This window comes from Scophthalmus maximus, chromosome 15 (assembly GCF_022379125.1).
Source record: "Scophthalmus maximus strain ysfricsl-2021 chromosome 15, ASM2237912v1, whole genome shotgun sequence".
NCBI classification, from domain to species: domain Eukaryota; kingdom Metazoa; phylum Chordata; class Actinopteri; order Pleuronectiformes; family Scophthalmidae; genus Scophthalmus; species Scophthalmus maximus.
The window spans coordinates 2,372,489-2,391,781 of NC_061529.1; the positions used below are offsets into that span (position 1 = coordinate 2,372,489).

Consider the following 19,293-nt stretch of genomic DNA (forward strand, 5'->3'; position numbering starts at 1 on the left):
TTCATAGCAAATCTCTGGATGAACAGTTATTATTATTAAAGACAGATGTTTAGAAGCTCACAAGCAAACAGAAATGCAGTGTGAGAAGAAAAGCTGAAAATAAATACGGCAGAAGACAAAACATTTTGAGACTAAGGCAAATAGTTACAAATAATAGTTTAAGACATGAATTATTGTTGATAAGTGACAAATAAGTAGGTAAATGTGAATTTTTTTTTCAAGTGTAATAAATATTGATATTTAATGATGAAAAGTAATATCGAAATTAATTTGAAAACTAAAAATTAATCAAAATGAAAAAATTATGAATATTTACTGAATATATTTTTGGAAATAATTATCTGCCAGTGAATTTAACTAAATAAATAAATCCATTATCTTGTTTGTATACACTTATCACCCAAATATTTTTCCGCCAATTATTATTGATTTCTTGTCCTTTATTTCTATGGCCCTTGTGAGCCACCGTCACACTGAAAGCGTTTTTATTCGCGTTCATGCGGAGTTACCGCAAGGAGCATGCTGATCACTGATTGGTCCGACGCCACAGCGCGTCACTCACCTTCCATTTATGGAAACGACAAAAACGTGAGGAAGCTCAACAGCGCCCCCCCTCACTGCGCAGGCTGCTCCGGGAACTGCACCGACACGCTGACTGATCCGTGTGTGTGTGTGTGTGTGTGTGTGTGTCGGTGTGTCGGTGTGTGTGTGTGTGTGTGTCGGTGTGTCGGTGCTGATCGACGGACAGACCAAACAGCGAGCTCCTCCCGGTTCACGTCCCGGAGCCACATCGGCTGATGTTTTTTTTTATCAGCCGATGATCCGACGTCCATTTCCCTCCGGCAGCAGCAGCAGCAGCTCCATCACACCTCCGACATCTTGGCGACAGTTTCCTCCCAAAAAAGAACCAAAAACAATAAGCACCCTTTGTCTCCGGGTCCGATCTTCCTCTCTGCTTTTTTTTTCTTCCAGGCGACGGACTCTGGTGAGTGGGATTCAGGAACAACGAGGTGTGAAGTTGCGTGAATTCCTCCGGTTCTAACGGTTCTATCGGTTCCAACGGTTCTAACGGTTCTGACGGTTCTAACGGTTCTGACGGTTCTAACGGTTCTGACGGTTCTTCTAGCGGTTCTGTTCGGGGGAGCAGTGATGGCAGAGCATCTGTCCCAGAGTGAGCTCGACTACCCGTTCAAACTGCTCGAGTACTTCAACGGCTTCAGGGTCTCAAAGGTAAAAAAACAACAACAGTTTATTTAACTTAATTAGTGTCAGTCTGCAACAATGTGTCTGGAGTCATTAAATCACCTTTCAGCACTAATGTCTTCATCGGTCGGCCTATAATTTTGGCCGATATGAGCCTTTCACAGACATATGTTGGTATCAGCACTTATGTTTACTGATATGAAATCTTTTATTGCACAGAATAAAAAGTGCAGAGTTCTTTTTTATATTTGGTTGTATTTATGTTTTCTTTTATATACATAGTTAAATATGATAAAGTTTATGGTTAAACTTAAATATCAAGCCTCAATTACGTTCATAAAGGTTTGATGAATGACATTTTAAGGAATTACTGACAGATCTTATATATATATACAATGGCCGATGTATCGGTATTGGAAATTTTGTACTCCCTAATATCAATATCAGCATCGGCCCAGAAAAAAATCCATATCTGCCCGGCAAAGTGTATAGTGACAATTCCTCAATTTCCAGAAAATCTGGAATCATTGATAGATTAAATTAAAAAAAATATACATATATTTTTTAAATCTCTATATGTATATTCTTAAATATATATATATATATACACACACACATCGGTCGATATCGGAAATCAGGATTAATCGGGATTAATGCGAAGTGGTCTGAACCTGCTGTAGACGGGCTCTGTTACGAAACCACGAATATCTGTAACATAAACGATGTCAACCTCATCGCGGTTGATGAAGGTCCAGGGAATCACCAGATTTATCATCCTGGGACCATGAATGTAAAAAAGTTTTCATAGCGACTCCATGTCAGAAACTTTCAGCCTGAACCAACGTGGTCATCTATCAGAGCGGCGGTGCTGATGTGACTGTGTGGTCCGAACCTGCAGGTGATATTTTCGGCCTGTGAGCTGGGAGTGTTCGACCTCCTGCTGAGGTCCCAGGAGCCCGTGAGCGCCCGGCATGTGGCCCGGGAGCTGAGCACCAGTGTGGACGGGATGGAGCGGCTACTGGACGCCCTGGTGGGCATCGCGATTCTGGAGGTGGAGACCAACGATGGGACAGGTGAGGATGAGTAGTGGAGCTGAGGTGGAGCTTTGGATTTGATTCATATTCCATTCACAGCATGAATGTCTTTCGTTGAAAAAACCCCCCAGCTGTTTACAGCAGCACCGACGTGGCGAACCTTTACCTGGCCAAGGACAGCGCCAAGTCTCTTCACGACATGATCATCTACCAATCCCAGACCATCTACCCCCTGTGGAACAACATGGTGGAGGCTGTCAGGTCTGTGGCGCCCAAGTGGGATAAGGTCTCATCACTGAACTGAATGTAGAGAGTGGACGTTTTGCATGAAACAAAAGCGCCGTCGGATCATAGCGATAGCAGAAGAGCTACGTTATTTTTATGGCTCGTTCATTTTTGTGTCTAAACATATCTTGAGCCTCCTACCGGGCAACAATTTCACAAGTAAACAAACGCCACAGAATTAATCCTAAAGAATAAACACAGCATTTGAATGATCATATCCGCGAGTTCAAATCGTCGCTTCCCACCCCACAGGGAGGGGAAGAACCAGAATGAGAAGACCTTCGGCCTTCCGACGGAGGACATTTTCCAAGCTATTTACAGGTCGGTGCTGAGTTTTGTTGCCGCTGCAGCTGTTTCGTCCTCGAATTTCATCGCTCGGTAGTTGGAGTTTTCCAGAATCCCTGTTTTTGATCCTAAAATGTATGACCTATAGATCAGAGGAGGAGATGCTGAAGTTCATGGGTCTGATGAACTCCTCGTGGATTCTGGATGGACACGACATCACAACGGCGTTCGACCTCTCCTGCTTTCAGACAATCGTAGATCTTGGGGGTAAGAGGCTGTAAAGTTGAGCACTCACTGCATACAGTTTATATATTTAGTACGATTATACTATGTACAGCTAGCATTAGAGGTTTGGATTATGTTTTATGTATCAAAACTCTTTTGTTAACCTAACTTTTTAATTCTGGTGTCCCTCAGGGATCTATCCTGGGTCCCATATTGTTTTTTCTTCTTCTTCTTCTTCTTCTTCTAATTAACTAATTGTTTAACAAAAAAAAACTGTTTTAGATGAGATGTTATTATGTTATGCATTTTGACAGGTTGTTGTTTATCCATAGATAATTATCATTAATAAACAACGAATGTTACTTATTCTTCATAGACACAAAAACTGAGGAAAATAACATTTTGGTTTTACACTCGCTAAACAAAGTGAATATCTGTTGTTCGTGCACCGACATTGAACTGACATTGTTGCGGCTCAATACTTCCCAGGTTGCACCGGGGCTCTGGCTCGGGAAATGGCGATGGAGTATCCCTCCTCCACCGTCACGGTGTTCGACCTCCCGCAGGTCGTAGAGCTGGCTCACAGACATTTCTCCCAGGAGAACGATGCCGTCGTTTTTCAGACCGGTGAGCCTCGTACATCCTCATTCGTCCTCATTCAGTAGCCTAAATCGTTTCCACGACGTCCATGAGGGGAGGAGTCATCGCAGGACGAAAGCTCTGTTTTTCGCATTCTTTCTGCTTTTTTGCACGCAGGTGATTTCTTCAGCGGTGAAATCCCTGCTGCCGACTTGTATGTTCTGGCCAGAATCATTCACGACTGGCCCGAGGAGAAGTGCCTGACTCTGCTGAAGAAAATCTACGACACCTGCAGACCAGGTGAGTTCACAGTTGCCGTGCCGTGTGGGCTTTTTGCACTCAATGGTTGATTGTGGACAAATGTTCACACGTCAAAGGAAGGGTAACGTTAAAAAAATACACATTTGATGCTCCTGAAATATTTTGTCTGCTTTTTTTTTTTTTTGCTCACGTTTGTCCTCCTTTGGCAGGCGGCGGCGTCCTGCTGGTGGAGGCCATGTTGTTCGAGAACAGGCGAGGCCCCGTCATGGCTCAGATCTTCTCCCTCAACATGCTGGTGCAGGCGGAGGGGCGCGAGCGTCCGCCGTCCGAGTACACCCACCTCCTCAGGACCACGGGCTTCCAGAACGTCCAGGTGTGTCGCACCGGGAAGTACTACGACGCCATCCTGGCCACCAGGAGTGAGGGGGAGTAAAAAGGAATTCAACTGGAACACTTCAAGATCTGGAAAAGGTTGGTAAAACAACAATAAAACCATAAGTCCAGTGACATTTTCGGATTCTTTGATTTCAACTTATTTTTTTCTTCTTCCAAGTACTGTACCAAACATTCTGTGGATCGATGTTGCTCCTGGGTAATACTCTTAATCAACACTTTCCTCTGTGATTAACGTTGTGAACACGTCTCTGCGTCTTTGTAAAGAGTCAGGTCAAACTGCTGCGTTAGATTAAATTCACTGTTCGACATTTTTGGGAAATACACCTATTCGTCGTCGTCGAGAAGATTCTGTTCTCACATCTGTACGGTTGATATGTCGCTGTCGCCCGCAGCCCATTAGCTTAGCTCAGCATAAACTAGCCTGCCTTCTCGTCTACGTCTGAGGGAGAAAGTGAATTTGCAATTTCCCCAAATGCCCCGACTATCATTCCTTTATGGATTACAGCCGTTATAATCCGGGTTCAATTCATGAATATTATCGTTTCAATATAAATGCACTGATGTTGTTTGGTAAAGCTGATATTGATTTTTCTCCTGAATAATCGCCTGATATTTTTTGAACGAGTTATAAAGCGAAAGATATCGTTTTACACTTTATTGCCTGTTATTAACGGGACAGTGTTTTTTTTAAGTATCGCAAAAATACCAAAAATCTGATCAATGTTTGGGGTCGCATCTTTCTATGATCAACCAGTCACAACCGCCTATCAAGGACCTATCATGGAGGTATGTCGAAAAAATAATTATAAACCAAATATTGACACATTTGAAAAAGATTGTAAAGGACATTCTGCCAAAAATACTGTTTACATTAGTCCTTTATAAGAAATGTTATATTTACTGTATAATCCTTGATTGCCATTGTTGTATTTTAATTATATGATATTCACCTGCTTTATAATATTCCAAATGAATACCAAAAAAATCCTATATTTTTAAAAGCAAACCCGTAAAAATATTAAATATAATCAAACTCACTTCTGTTTTCCATTTAAACTCATCAGTACGAGTTTGCTTTGCACACTGCTGAATGAATTCTGCCCATAATATTGATATCATCTATATAATTAATAATATTCTATGTTTTTCAAGTCATAACATCAGAAGAAACAAAGGAAAAAGGCAAAATCATATATTATTCATTTTATCCTTTTTTTTTTGCAAAGTATGAATAATTTCTCAGTTGGACAGTTAAAATCTATCGGTCCATCTCACGGATCTGTTTAACTATTTCAAGTCGAGATTCTGATGTAAGTGGATGTTAACGATCTTTGTGAGTATGTGTGTGTTTAGATTTGACAGCCGAAGAAGAATATTAAACTTGTGTGTCGATTTATTTTCATTCAGTTGTCATGTCACACATGGAGCAGTCGGGAGAAAAAATCTCATAGACGCAAATATATAGGGAAAATTCTGACTTTTCAGTCGGAAAACGTGAAGATGTTTTCTTTGTTTCTGTGATGAGTTCAAGTTCCCTCGTAGATCTGACTTTAAAGAACTCAACCTTCCATGACAAACCTCAGTTTACCTCCGTCATTCCTCTGCTGGCATTAATAAGTTCTCAATTCTTTTTCTTATATATTTAAAAAAAAATACTATTTAAAACTGGTTCTTGGTGATGTGATGTCTGTTCTCATTAAGCTGTTTTATTTTTTTAATTTTTTATTCCTGTGGACAATGATGATGTTGCATTGCTTGGAGCAAGTGTGAATGTAAATTGTTATTGCTACAAAAAAACGGAACATGAATTTAAAGGGTTATGTCATTTAAAAGTTTGTATATTAATGAAATATTAGATAACTTTGTGAGAGCTTCTCTTTTTGTTTTGTTTGTAATTTTGTTTGTGAAATCTGGAGATGTGCAGTAGAAACGTATGAAAACAGTTGTTTTTTCTGTATCAACACATGGTACCATAAGCTTGTTTTTTATCTCTTCTGGTTGTTCCACTAAACATGTCAGCAAGAATCCTTCACGTTAAATCACATATGATGTTTATTCTCTGCAAATGGTTCATTAAAAAAAAGAAATGCACGTGTAAACAAACTTGGTAAATGTTTTTGAATTTTTTATTGTTTAAATTTTTCAATGTTCCACATTTTCCCCACATTTTTTTTCTGCACTAGTCTGCTCTTAAACATAATGACATCATAATTTCATTGAAAAATATATATATACTGTATATATATATGTATGACTTATTATTTGGAAAACATCAGTATCATGAAGAAAGTTGAGTTTCTTGAAGCAGACAGAGTGCAGAGGTTTTTTTACAGAGGAAACTTTTCACTGGAGGAGAGTTAGTTTAATCTATTATCTATCAAAAGGCCCTATCATGGAGGTCATGGAGGATCAAGTCGACAACAACAAAATTATTTCATTTGGAAAAGATTGTAACGGATATTCTGCCAAAAAACACTCTACACATTAGTCAGAATTTTTTTATTTTTGGAGAAAAAGTTAGTTTAATCTAACAAGAGATTATATATATATATATATACGTTAAGTTGAATTTATATGTGTTAATATGAATTAACATATATATATATATATATATATGTAAATTCTTATTCCGTAATTGGGGGTTGTGTTATTTGTGGACTGTTCCTTTAACGGGTACAACTTTAATTACCTAAATAGGAGTGAGAGTCAGTGAACGGGCGCAGCTGCGTCATGAACACTTCGGAAAGACTTATGAATATGTTTGTTCACACTTCGACCGGGGGCCACCGGGCACCGGGGGTTTTATATAACGGCCCTGAAACCGTAAACGATGACGCGCGTTTCCCAGCTCCGGGGACTGACACCGGGCTCTGCCGCCCCCCGGCGGCCTCCGGGCGCAGCTGCAGTCTGGGATGGGTGACCCCCCCCTCGGCCGCTGCTCCGTGTTTGTGTGTGTGTGGAATGCGGGTCAAGCGGAACTCACGCTGCGAAAAAAAAAAAAAAAAGAGCTGCGCTTCACCTCAAACTCAAAACACCTGCTCGCGGCGGCCCGACGAGCTCCGTATGTACCCGTCTCTTCGCTTCTCCCACCTCGCCCGCGGCTCCGGCCCGCACCGGGAACTTTAGCGGGCGATGCGAGCGAGTTTCCGTCGTCTTGTTTCGTGCGGTCGCACTTTAGCAGAACGCGGCGACATCGTCATTTAAAATGGCGCCAAAGATTAACCTCAGCCAGTGGAGCTGCGTCCCACCAGCGGCTAGCAAAACACCAGCAGCGCTAGCACCGTGTTAGTCAACACCTTGTCCCGCGTGTGTTCACGCTGATTGCAGGTAGTTTGTCCGGATCAATAACTGAACCCCGTCAACCCCCGCGCTAGACAGGAGGTCGCTGGCCGTGAGGTTTTAATGAGGCGGCACCGCAGGAGTGAAACATTTTAAAGTTAGCAGCATATGCTAATGCTAAACACAACTAGGGTTGTTTACGTGTAGCTTAGCCTCAGGCTAACTAGCTAGTAGCCGATGTTGCTAACCAACAACGTCTGTCTACGCCTTTTCTAGTATAGCCAGCTCCACAGAGTGGTTTGCAAAATATATTGTAGATTATTTTTTAACAAGTGTGTTATGATAAAATAATATTTATTAATTTCCAGTGGAGGCACCGGGTGTGGGAGGGCCCGCATGTTGCATAACTCAAGTGGGAAGATTAGCGATCTGGCTAACGCTAGCTAGCTAGCAACAATCTGCAGTCTTGATTTAAAAAAAACCGCAAACGTGTGTTATTGCGTTGACGCAAACATGGTGATCGTGTCGCAAACACGTAGCCTTTGCTCGTTTTGAGTGTGTCCTTCTGCGTCACTGAAAGGTGGTTTGTGGCAGCCAGCTGTTAGCCAACGTTAGCCGCTAGTCAGTTAGCATTCTGCTGCTCAAAGGGCGTCACACGAGCCGTGGGCTAGCCTGCTGTTAGCCTAGCATGCTAAGTCAGAGTTAGCATCGCCCCCACCCTCTTCCGCTCCCCCGGCTGCAGCAGGAGACCCCGAGATATTTCCACCTGTCGGGGGGGTTTAGATTCCTTGCTGGTGAATTCGTGCACGTCGCAAGCGGAGCTCATCGGGGTTGTTTGTTTCCCGTGTGAGTGTGTGTAGCACACGTGGCAACTTGTTGTCATCGCTGGAACAGTGTGTGTGTGTGTGTGTGTGTGTGTGTGTGTGTGTGTCAGCAGGGCAGGTTTGCTGTCAGATCAGCATGTGAACATGAACATGTGGACTGGTGACATGTTGTGTTGTTGTGTTGCTTTGCAACAACGGACACACAAGTAGAGAGAGTTCACTCTTCCAGCTCTTATAGGTAAAGACAATTTCTCAAATTATCCAACATTCTAAGGACAGGCTGATTATTGATCGTGATAGTTGGGGCAGTACATTTATCCTAATGCTCCAGCAATGGACAGTTTTCATGACATGAGTATGTTTTTATTCATGTCTGGTACTAACTTCGTATGTCTTGTTGTCAATGTGTAGTATTGTACAGCATGTGTGTGTTTTAAAGTTGGAGTTGCAGTTGTTGTGGTTGCAGTTGCTCATCAAGTGTGTCAGGGATTCATCACATTCAACATTAATTCCTGACGTATAGTTTTGATTTTCGTTATTGATCAATGTGATGATGATTTTATTGTGAGCTGCAACAAGTAGATGATTAATCGACAAATATTTGGCCGATATTTTATAATCATATCATTCTTTGTTTTTTAAACCAACATTGGAAGTGTGTAGCTTCTGCGACGTGAGGTGTCGATGCTTTTTTATCCGTCAACACACGAGTCAGTAAAGTGAATGTCTGACGATGTCACCTCGGCCTGTGGTAAATCATTACGACAGTTGTTTTTACTTTTTCTTATTTTCTAGTCAAAACAATTCATTGATTCATTAAACAAAACAATCCGCAGATTGATTGCCATGTAAATGTTATGTAAAATCGATAATGTAAACACACTTGTGTAGCTCTATATCCATTAATGATTCAGTCTTTGACAGATCAGATCATTGCAATTTGCTGGAGCCCGTGTTAATGTCATTAAATGTCTTTTTTTTTTTTATGATCAACGGCCCCCAAAACCCCCCAATTCTTTATTTTTAATATTATAATAGTTACAATGTACGACAAAGAAAACTAAAAAAGAACGTTGGCTGCTGATAGGTCGACGCTAAACTGCATCGCTGGCTTGTATTTGGTTGAAGAAGCAGAAGGAGTATGAAGAGTTGGAAGAGTGGGATAATGGGCAGTTGATGTGTATTTACTAGAACAATCGCGAAAAACTTTGAATATTTCGGAAAGTTATGAAAGAGTCTAACACAAGCTGGAACGTCCCAACTGAGCGGAACGTTTTGATGGTTGAAATAAGTTTCTAAGTTGAAAGATGTGGACGGAGAAGAGGAACAAAAAAAACAGGGTGGACATTTATTTTGGAGAATAACAACCAATCAGCATTTTTTAGTCTGAATTCTGACGTGTTGAGAGTTTTTCTCTTTTCCCCCTAACGACCTCCTCTCTCGTGTTTGTGAAGTGTCCCGACGCCGGAGCTCCGCAGACGGACGACAATGAAGAGAAGCAGACACCCGAGCAGCAGCGACGACTCCGATAATGGAAGTAAGCAAATATATATTTGTATATATATTTATATATTGTTTCTGCTGACTCTGATTCATATGCAAGGATCCAAATATAGACCTTGAATGAGGTCAGATCAACTCGGCCGCCTTCCTCAAATATACACAAGTGAAAGTGCAGAGCGGTCAGTCGATCAGAGGACAAGGCCAACGTATCTTTAAATACCACAAAATGGTTGGGAATTCATTTGTGTTTTACTCGTTTTCACATCTTAAAGCAAAATCCTCTGGGCAGTGAGGTCGTTTTTTAGGAATTAATAAATAACCATTCCAATTTGGATTTACAGTGTCTCTGTCAGAGAGCTGTTTTGTCCTGAAAATGTTGTTGTGAGTAAATTTATGTTCAGGAAGGAAAGAAAAAAGGAAGGAGGACCGTAGATGGACAGAGATTAAAGGGGCAGTAAGCCATTTTTAATCCAACGCACTTTTTAGTGAAAATATTTCCACATTTCTGTGAGCAGAACTTTTTTTTTTCCCCGGCTCAGCCTCGGCTCTGTAAATTGAAAACAGAAAACAACACAGTTTGTAAACATCACCTGTCGACACCTTAAGAGAAATGGTAGCGACAGACGCTACGAATCAGGGTTTTTTGGCTTCGTGGTCAGCTCGTCCGTCCGTGCAGTAAGTTGTTTATAACCACAGCATAACCACATTTTATCTGATGTGCTGGAAGAGCGAGCTAACTCACTCGCATCAGAAGAAATGTGTCAAATGTGTCTGACAGATTAAAAAAAAAAAAAAAAAGATGAAGGGAAACTGTTGCCTTTTAAAATTTGCTGCGCAAAACAAACAAAAACATAGAGAGACAGATAAAAAAAAATATGTAAAACACATGAAGGTGGGAAAACAGTGTAACTTTGTGCAAATGGAGGCTTTGCGTTGGTCTTGTGTAAATTCACAGCTGTTTGCAAACGGTCCGGAAATTAGTGACCAGCAGCGAAACTGAAAACACAAAATGTCAGTTGCAACCATTTTCCCCCCGTCTCGTGGACGGGGGGAATCCAGCAGCAGAAACAGAAGAAGAAGAAGAAATGCTGCGACCTTTGACCCCCTGTTAACACTCTGTGGTTGTTTCTCCTGCAGGTAACTCGACCTGCTGGTCGCAGCATTCATCACAGCCGAGGAGAGGCACCGGGCAGAAACCCTCCGAGGTACATGACCTCATCACCACGCTGAGGGAATGGGTCATAGTTTTAATAACTTATATTTAAATGATAAACAATAATATTAATCTAAAGAGGGAACATGAAAAACACGATGCTTGATGATATGAAGTTGTCGAGTGTGAGCAGTTTGAGTTGTTATCTACTGACCAGTCTGTGGACTCGCTGCTTTACGCCCTTCGACCAGTCAGATTAAAGATAAAACGATGACGCCGCCCTGAGCAGGCTCCTGATTGGCCGGTTCCTGCTCAGCTGACGGCTCACAGCAGATCTGTAGATCTGTCAACACTTGATACACAATATCTCAATGGGGGGAAAACGGGCAGAAGAAATGTATGAATAATTGATCAGGCTAATGAATATTTACATAATTTATGATTTATAACAATTATTTTATGAATTAATCATACAGCCTTTGATACACATGTTTCCTAGAGCCAAAGGTGATTTTATTAAATATCTTTATTTTATGTTTTAACAGATTTTTTTGGGCATTTTAACCCCAAAAAGTCTAAAATGTTGTGACATGATTATTAAATTAGTAACTCATCTGCTGTTGACTAACTGCTGCAGCGCTGTGATAGATATGTTGAAAAAAAAAGTAATTTATGAAACTTAAATCTGCTTATTTTATTGCAATTTTCTTTTATTGTTCTCAAATGTTTTAATCTTCAAAATAAAAACACTGATTGTGATTAATCAGTGTTCAAGAGGAAGTGAAGAGTTTTAGGAAGGCGACAGTACATCCAGATATTTTTTTTTGATGGTATTTTGTCTGGTTTCATTTTTCACTTCTTAATATTTCACTGAAAATGATGTGTCTTGTGCTATAAACTGTCCAACAGCAAACAGAAGTTTTCCTCTCATCGTCACCTGCTGAGAATTATAGTTATAAATTCAGTGATATATTTTTAACTGTTGTTGTCGTCGTCGTCGTCGTCGTCGTCGTGTGCTGCAGGTTTTCAGGACGGACCTGATCACGGCCATGAAGGTGCACGACTCGTACCAGCTGAACCTAGAGGACTACTACGTCCTGGCCGACCCGTGGAGGCAGGAGTGGGAGAAGGGCGTCCAGGTCCCCGTCAGCCCCCAGTCCATCCCGCAGCCGGTCGCCAGGTACCACAAGAGTTCTGAAAGTAATCGACCATCTTTCCTAATGCCGCTCGGTGACTTTGAGTCTCTGTGCGTCCCGTGTGGTGCAGGGCGTTGGCGGAGAAAGGGAAGGAGGTCATGTTCGTCAAGCCAAAGAAGTTGATCCGCACGTCGGGCGCCGAGGCGCTGGGCTACGTCGACATCCGGACGCTGGCAGACGGGATGTGTCGCTACGACCTGAGCGAGGACGACGTCGCCTGGCTGCAGATCATCAACGAGGAGTTTGCCGAGATGGGTGAGTTAAAGAGCTGTAACGTAGTGTCAGAGTCCCAAACGTGTGACGGCAAACAGAAACCATTAAAAAGCAACTCGTGGTCTTCTTGGTCGCAGCCGTGCCGCCGCTCGACGAGATCACCATGGAGCGGGCGATGGAGGAGTTCGAGCGGCGCTGCCACGAGAACATGACGCACGCCACGGAGACGGAGGAGGGCCTGGGCATCGAGTACGACGAGGACGTGGTGTGCGACGTGTGCCGCTCGCCCGACGGCGAGGACAACAACGAGATGGTGTTCTGTGACAAGTGCAACATCTGCGTCCACCAGGTCAGAGGTCGACTCTCTCTCTCTTTCTCTCTCTTTCTCTCTCTCTCTCTCTCTCTTTCTCTCTCTCTCTCTCTCTCTCTCTCTCTCTCTCTCTCTCTCTCTCTCTCTGTGTGTTCATTTCCCTGATGCTCTTCTACCGTTCGTTTTCTCGTTTCTCACCAGGCGTGCTACGGAATCCAGAAGGTGCCGAAGGGCAGCTGGCTGTGTCGGATCTGCGCCCTCGGCATCCTGCCCAAGTGTCAGCTGTGTCCCAGGAAGGGCGGAGCCATGAAGCCGACCCGGAGCGGAACCAAGTGGGTCCACGTCAGCTGTGCCCTGTGGATCCCAGAGGTGAAGACAAATTTTTCTTCTATGTTTTTTAAATTCTAGATGATTATTGTACTTTTATAAGAACTGCTGGATACTTGTTGTACTTCCCATTTTCGATGCAGTATTCCAATCTTGTGTAATTTAAAATATATATATATATATAAATAGAGCAAATATAGCTTAGTTTCTCACAAGCAGCAACTCGACACTTTACAATGTTACGAAATGAAACAGTCTTTTTACATTTAGATCTTTCTGTGAGAACAACAGAATTTAATTTCAACTAATTGAAAACACTGTAAAATGCTGCAAAACATATCAAATAGCTAATTAATTCATAGTCAAGAGTGAGGATTAAAAATTAGACAGAAAATCAAACATTGTAGGAAACAAAAATTCATAAAGTCCATCATAAGTAGAGGCTCAGTGGATTTATGACATTAAGAAAAAGACGTGAATTCTGACAAAACACAATGATAAGTTCAGTTTTGAAGATCAATTCTATCATTTTTTTTCATTAGTTATGTCGCACTTCACATTTTTGAAGCAACAATTCCTCGACAGAGTTGAATCCTTAAAAAAAGAAGGAATGATGAAGATGAAAACTGTGTAAAAGAAAATTTTTGTTTTTGTTTTTCTTTAATCTCTTGGCTCAAGTGTTAAGATTGTCAAGATCTTTTTTTTCTCCTGACGTCTGTGTGTGGAGCAACACGTGTCTGACTCTGTGTTACTGTGTTTAACGTTTCCACGTCAGGTGAGCATCGGGAATCCGGAGAAGATGGAGCCGATCACCAACGTGTCGCACATCCCCGGCAACAGATGGGCTCTGATCTGCTGCCTGTGCAAAGAGAAGAGCGGAGCGTGTATACAGGCGAGTCGCCGCCTCACATGACACGAACACAGACGCGTGATGAGGCGTGAACGCTGCAAAGCGTGACGGAAGTGTTCGAGTCGTTCAGACGCTGCGGTTTGAAGCGTCGGTGTGGAGATCACAGCCGGCGTGATGCTGCGTCTGGTTCCTCTGGTTTCACAGCCATCCAATGAGAGTTTGTCTGTTTTATTGCCACGTTTCAGTGACTTTACAGGACAAACTGAAACCACAATCATCACTGTAACCAAAGTGTGTTACAGATATGTCACAGGCATAAAATCATGTTTTATGGGCGTATTGAGGAGGTTGAAGACATTTTATTACTTCCATTTAGTTTATGTGCTCCAGTTGGGAAACAAGACTTTTATTCATCTGGGAAAACCTACAGACACTCCCTCCGTAAATTAAAAAAAAAGAGAAGAAAAAAATAAGAAAAGAAAATATATATTTTTTTATTTTACATTTCTGCTGATGTAGAACGGAAACAAATGTAGTTAAATGACACGGACACTTAGTTTTCAGTTCATTCAGTCTAAAGGCGTGAATGCTGGTTTTCAGGTGTGTCATGCTGCGTTCCATTATACCTCGGAAGTTGAATTTCGTGAGTCTGGGTTATCGTTCCACTATAATCTTGGAATTCATAAGTGTATTATTAATAATAATAACTAGTATGGACGGGTATTCATACTGATGCAGAGATAAAACGCTTGTCTAGACGGAGATCGCTTCAGTTTTAAAACTCGAAGGTTGGAGGTTTGTGTTTGCCAATATTTTTTATTATTTATTATTTTCTGTTCAGATGCTGAAATGACAAGTTATTATCCACATCAAATGTTTTTTGTTTTTTGTCCCATGATTGATATCATTTTTATCAATGTTAAAAAGTCTAACTTGCTGTTATTGTTTCCGTTCCTAGTGCTCAGCGAAGAACTGCCGGACCGCCTTCCACGTGACGTGCGGCCTCCACGCCGGCCTGGAGATGAACACCATCCTCACCGAGGACGACGAGGTCAAGTTCAAGTCCTACTGCCCCAAACACTCGGGGCTGGAGGGCGTCGAGTCCCGGGACGGAGACTCGGCGGGCGAGGAGGAGAAGGAGGGCGCCGGGGACAAGAAGGGCCGACGGAGAGGCCGGGTGAGAGCGGAGGAAGACGCCGCCTCCTCCTCTTCGTCGTCCTACGTGGCCCCTCAGCTCGTGGTCAGATCGGCGGCGACGACCGCCCGCCATCCAGACGACGTCGGCAGCAGCCGCCAGCAGCAGCAGGAGAAGAGGGTGAACCTCCGCAAGCTGAAGCTGCAGGAGATGGAGGAGGAGTTCTACCAGTTCGTGGAGGCGGAGGAAGTCGCCCGCCACCTGAAGCTGCCGCCCGAGGCCGCCGACTTCCTCTACCAGTACTGGAAGCTGAAGCGCAAGGCCAACTTCAACCAGCCGCTGATCACGCCCAAGAAGGACGAGGAGGAGAGTCTGGCCCGCCGCGAGCACGAGGTGCTGCTGCGACGCCTGCAGCTCTTCACGCACCTGCGGCAGGACCTGGAGCGGGTAGGTGTCCTCGTCCGCCGCCGCGTCCGGGACCAGATCCACACGACGAGGAGGAGGAGGGAGCGGCCGAACGTCGGCCTCAGGAATAGTTAAAATAAATACGAATAAACTCTTGAGTGTAGTTTTTTTAGTTTTTTCTTATTGATTGAAGAATCAGGCTAAAGATGCAGGAGAGTTGTAGCTCGTACATTGTGTTTTTACTTCAGTTTGACTCTTGACAAGTATAAATAATAATACAACATGGGAAAAAAACATGAAAATGGCTGCAACTAACCTGCCGAGTCATTATTGTTTCATCTGTGGCTGTTTTTGGATCGTTTGAAGTTGAGTTTAGATTAATTTATCTGCACAAGAAACGGCTCAAATTAGTAAAAAATGAAATATGAAGATGAGGTTAAAAAAAAAGAAAGAAGTGATTAACACAACAAACAGACAAATATATAGGTACAATGATAATTGTGTCTACAAGAAATTACTTCTACAATCTGAGGGAAAAAAGAAAGAAATTTAAATATTTGTGTCTCCACTTAACTTAAAGGTTTCTATGAAGATGATGGTTCATAGTCTGAGGATTGTTTTGTCTAGTTAAAGAGTCCGACACCTGAAGAAAATCAATTTATATTAATAAAATGGTGGGAAAGAAGAAGCTGCAAATCTTCTATTAGTCATCAACTGGCGCGGTAGTTCTACTGGAGGAGAATGTGAATCTGTTTGAAGAACTAGTTCAGATTAACACCTGGAAACTCTTTATCTTCCGATTTCTGTTTAATCATAATTAACGCGTTTGTTCCTTTTACACCCAAACATGACGCTCTTGCATGAACATCTGGAATAGGATGAACGCTCGACTGTAACGTGCAGGATAATGTTTGTTTGTTTTCTTGTTTGTGTGGTTAATGTGTTGTTGCTATTTTTAAAGCTCTTTCTCCGTGTTGATTGTGTCGCGTCCCGCTGCCCCGCAGGTCCGTAACCTGACCTACATGGTGACGCGGCGGGAGAAGATGAAGCGCTCGCTGTGGCGAGTCCAGGAGCAGATCCTCCAGCAGCAGGTGAAGCTGCTCGACCACGAGCTGCTCACGGGTCAGTGGGCGGCAGGAGGCCGCAACAAACAAACACACACACACACACACACACAATTAAAACAAAAGAATCCCTTACCTAGAGAAAAATGTTTTCACGCTTGTTTTCAAAGATTATTTAAAGGTACAGTGTGTAATATTCAGAAGGACTTATTCACAGAAATTGAACATATTGTCCATAACTGTGTGTTCATAGATGTATAATCAACTGTGAATGAGTTAAATACAGTTCCATGAGGTGGACCCGACCTCCGTGTGAGTCTCCATGTTGCTACGTCGTGTTGAATACGGTTGTTGAACTAAACGGTCCAGCATACGTCGAGTTTGCGTTGAATTTTCAGAAGCTGCCGGAAACAGGAAATGGAATCAGCGGTGCGCCGTCGTAACGTGTCCCCTGTCGGCCGCTCCGTTGGTTGCAGTTTACAACCTTACCACCAGATGTCACTAGAAATTACGAGAACTACATACTGTAGCTTGAAGTAATGAAAGTAAAAGAAAATTTGTTCCACCATAAAAAAAGAAAGTACTTCTCATACTGGATTTTAATTCCTGTCTGAAAAGAATCCTCAATTTGAACAACAGAAAGCAGTTCAATTCTTTTCATTGCTCTGTATGATTTTTGCACTCGTCTGTTTCAGGAGATCCGTCGGCGGAGGATCTGGAGGAGCTCTTCTCTCTGGGCACGTTGTCGTCTGCGGCCTCGCGGCCTCACTCCTCCTGGAGCCACTCGGGACTGAACACCAGACGAGCGTCCTCGAAGCAGGAAAAAAGGAAAGGCGACGGCGGCAGAAGAGGCCTCGCCGACTCGCCGCAAACTCTCAAGAAGGAGAATCTGACGAAGGAAAGTAAAAGCTCCAGAGTCAAGGAGGCAGCGGGCGACGGCGAACTCCAGAACTCTGAGATCGGTCTGGAAGTTTACTTCCCAAAGGCGGAGCAGGAGGCGATCGCCGTCAAGCCGCTCAGACTCGAGAGCAGAAAAGGTCCGAGGCGGGAGGCGGAGCACGAGGTGCCGACCAGAGGGAGGCGGGACAACCACCACGAGCAGCAGCAGCAGCAGGAGGAGAGGAGGAGGAAGAGGAAGAGCGAGGTGGCGACGGCGGCGGCGGCGGCAGAGAGTTTCTCCAGCCAGGTCCGAAACAAGTTCGGGTCGAAACATCTGGAGAAAACCGTCTCCATCCGGCTGGTGGACATCAGGAGCTCCGACACCGACGACTACTTCATCAACGAGGGAGCGGCCAGAAGAAGCCCCGCCTCCCCGGACGGGACGACCAACACTAAGTTCAACAACCACGCCGTCGCCAAAGCTAACGGCTGGCTGAGGAGAACCCACTCACCGGAGCGATCTGTGGGTGGACACCTGAGGGGCTGGGGCAAGTTCAGGATCCCGAAGAGGAGCGAGAAGCCGCCGCCGAAGCAGCAGCAGCAGCAGGAGGAAGAGGAGGAGCAGGAGCAGGCGGAGCAATGCAAGCCGCTGCTGCGGCCGCTGACCAACACGCCGGAGCCGTCGTACCCCAGGACGCGACTCCGCACGGGGGCGGAGAGCGACGGCTACGCCTCCGACTCCAAACCCGGCGGCGGCGACGTGGAGCCCTGCCTGAAGCGATGCCACTCCCACCAGCTGAGGGGCGACTCGTCGCTCGGCCGCCGCTACGGCTCCGACATCATCCGCCGCGGCGTGCTGGCCTCCTGATGGCGCCGCCGCCGCCACACTCTGAAAAAATAATAAGCTGCACTGTGCGAGCGGAGCGGAGGGAAAAGAGAACGACAGTCGCTCCTTGTACCTTTATTTTTCTCGACGAATCATGAAAAAAATGCCTAGATTTAAAAAAGAAAGACAGAGCTGATATTTATTTTTTATTTGTAACATATGTAAAACTGGGAAATATTTTACTTTGTACTTTGTTTGAACTAGTTTTATGACTTTTTTTCTTTTTTCCCCTTAAAAGTAGATGGATGTCAAGTTGCCACAGAAACTCGCTCAGATCTTTTACAAGCGAATGCATCGACCAGGACGATCGTTGCTCGGGACCAGGAAGCTTTTTGCGATGTTGTTTGTTTTTTGGCGTTTTAGTATTAAAACTCGGCCACGAGTCGGTTGCACTTAATCACAAACAAAGAAGAAAATAATAATCTGAAACAGATAATCCTCATCCCGTCATCGACGCTGTAGGTTTTCTATTTTTTTTTTTTTATCAAACTTTCTTTTTATCGATATTTAAACTCTTCTGTCGACGTCATGAACTGATGAGAATCCACAAACCGACGGAAAGAAAAATGAATTCAGTCGTCTGACGTTTAACCCGTCATCAGCACTTAAGTGTAATTGAACTGCGATTCGTACATCGTATCCATCACGTGCCTAAACTTTTATTTGAAGCGTTTGCACTACGGGAGGAAACGGCACCGGTGGGAGGAGTCAGGAGAGTTATTTTTACACTGAAAAAAATTTGGAGAAAAAGAAAACAGAAAGCGTTTTGTACCCTCGGCCAAAAGCTGTACGACTACTGTTATATGCAAAATGAATCTTGTTTTGTCTTAAAGAGGAAATAAACTCTCTGGAGGACTTCAGCCTGGGATCTGTGTCTGATTGACCGTTATTTTTCATCCGACAGAATTAGAACTGTACGATACTCATGTTTCAGTATAGATGCAGATTAAATACATTGTTACATGATGATCAGTGAAATCATATTTCCAAGCACAAGATGA

The 19,293-nt window shown here is 43.5% G+C and overlaps 2 protein-coding genes across 6 annotated transcripts; both read left to right on the plus strand.

Moving 5' to 3' along the window:
- The first annotated feature begins 681 nt into the window (after positions 1-681).
- asmt2 (acetylserotonin O-methyltransferase 2) lies at positions 682-6,371 on the plus strand. The gene is made up of 9 exons (XM_035610085.2): positions 682-985; positions 1,127-1,230; positions 2,102-2,276; positions 2,369-2,498; positions 2,775-2,843; positions 2,956-3,074; positions 3,522-3,659; positions 3,789-3,911; positions 4,082-6,371. Exons 2-9 carry the CDS (start codon positions 1,150-1,152, stop codon positions 4,303-4,305), a joined length of 1,059 nt encoding a protein of 352 aa, XP_035465978.1. The 5' UTR covers positions 682-985; positions 1,127-1,149; the 3' UTR covers positions 4,306-6,371.
- jade1 (jade family PHD finger 1) lies at positions 4,207-19,152 on the plus strand. 5 transcript variants are annotated; one of them, XM_047337608.1, is made up of 12 exons: positions 7,235-7,329; positions 8,485-8,609; positions 9,826-9,908; positions 11,012-11,079; positions 12,050-12,207; positions 12,294-12,478; positions 12,574-12,785; positions 12,948-13,115; positions 13,849-13,965; positions 14,882-15,505; positions 16,468-16,585; positions 17,223-19,152. In XM_047337608.1, exons 3-12 carry the CDS (start codon positions 9,860-9,862, stop codon positions 18,272-18,274), a joined length of 2,751 nt encoding a protein of 916 aa, XP_047193564.1. In that variant the 5' UTR covers positions 7,235-7,329; positions 8,485-8,609; positions 9,826-9,859; the 3' UTR covers positions 18,275-19,152. The 5 variants fall into 5 exon arrangements, with proteins under 5 accessions (XP_035465974.2, XP_035465971.2, XP_035465973.2 ...); XM_035610081.2 differs by lacking the exons at positions 7,235-7,329; positions 8,485-8,609 and adding an exon at positions 4,207-4,343; XM_035610078.2 differs by lacking the exon at positions 8,485-8,609 and having other exon boundaries at positions 7,138-7,329.
- Positions 19,153-19,293: the final 141 nt, after the last annotated feature.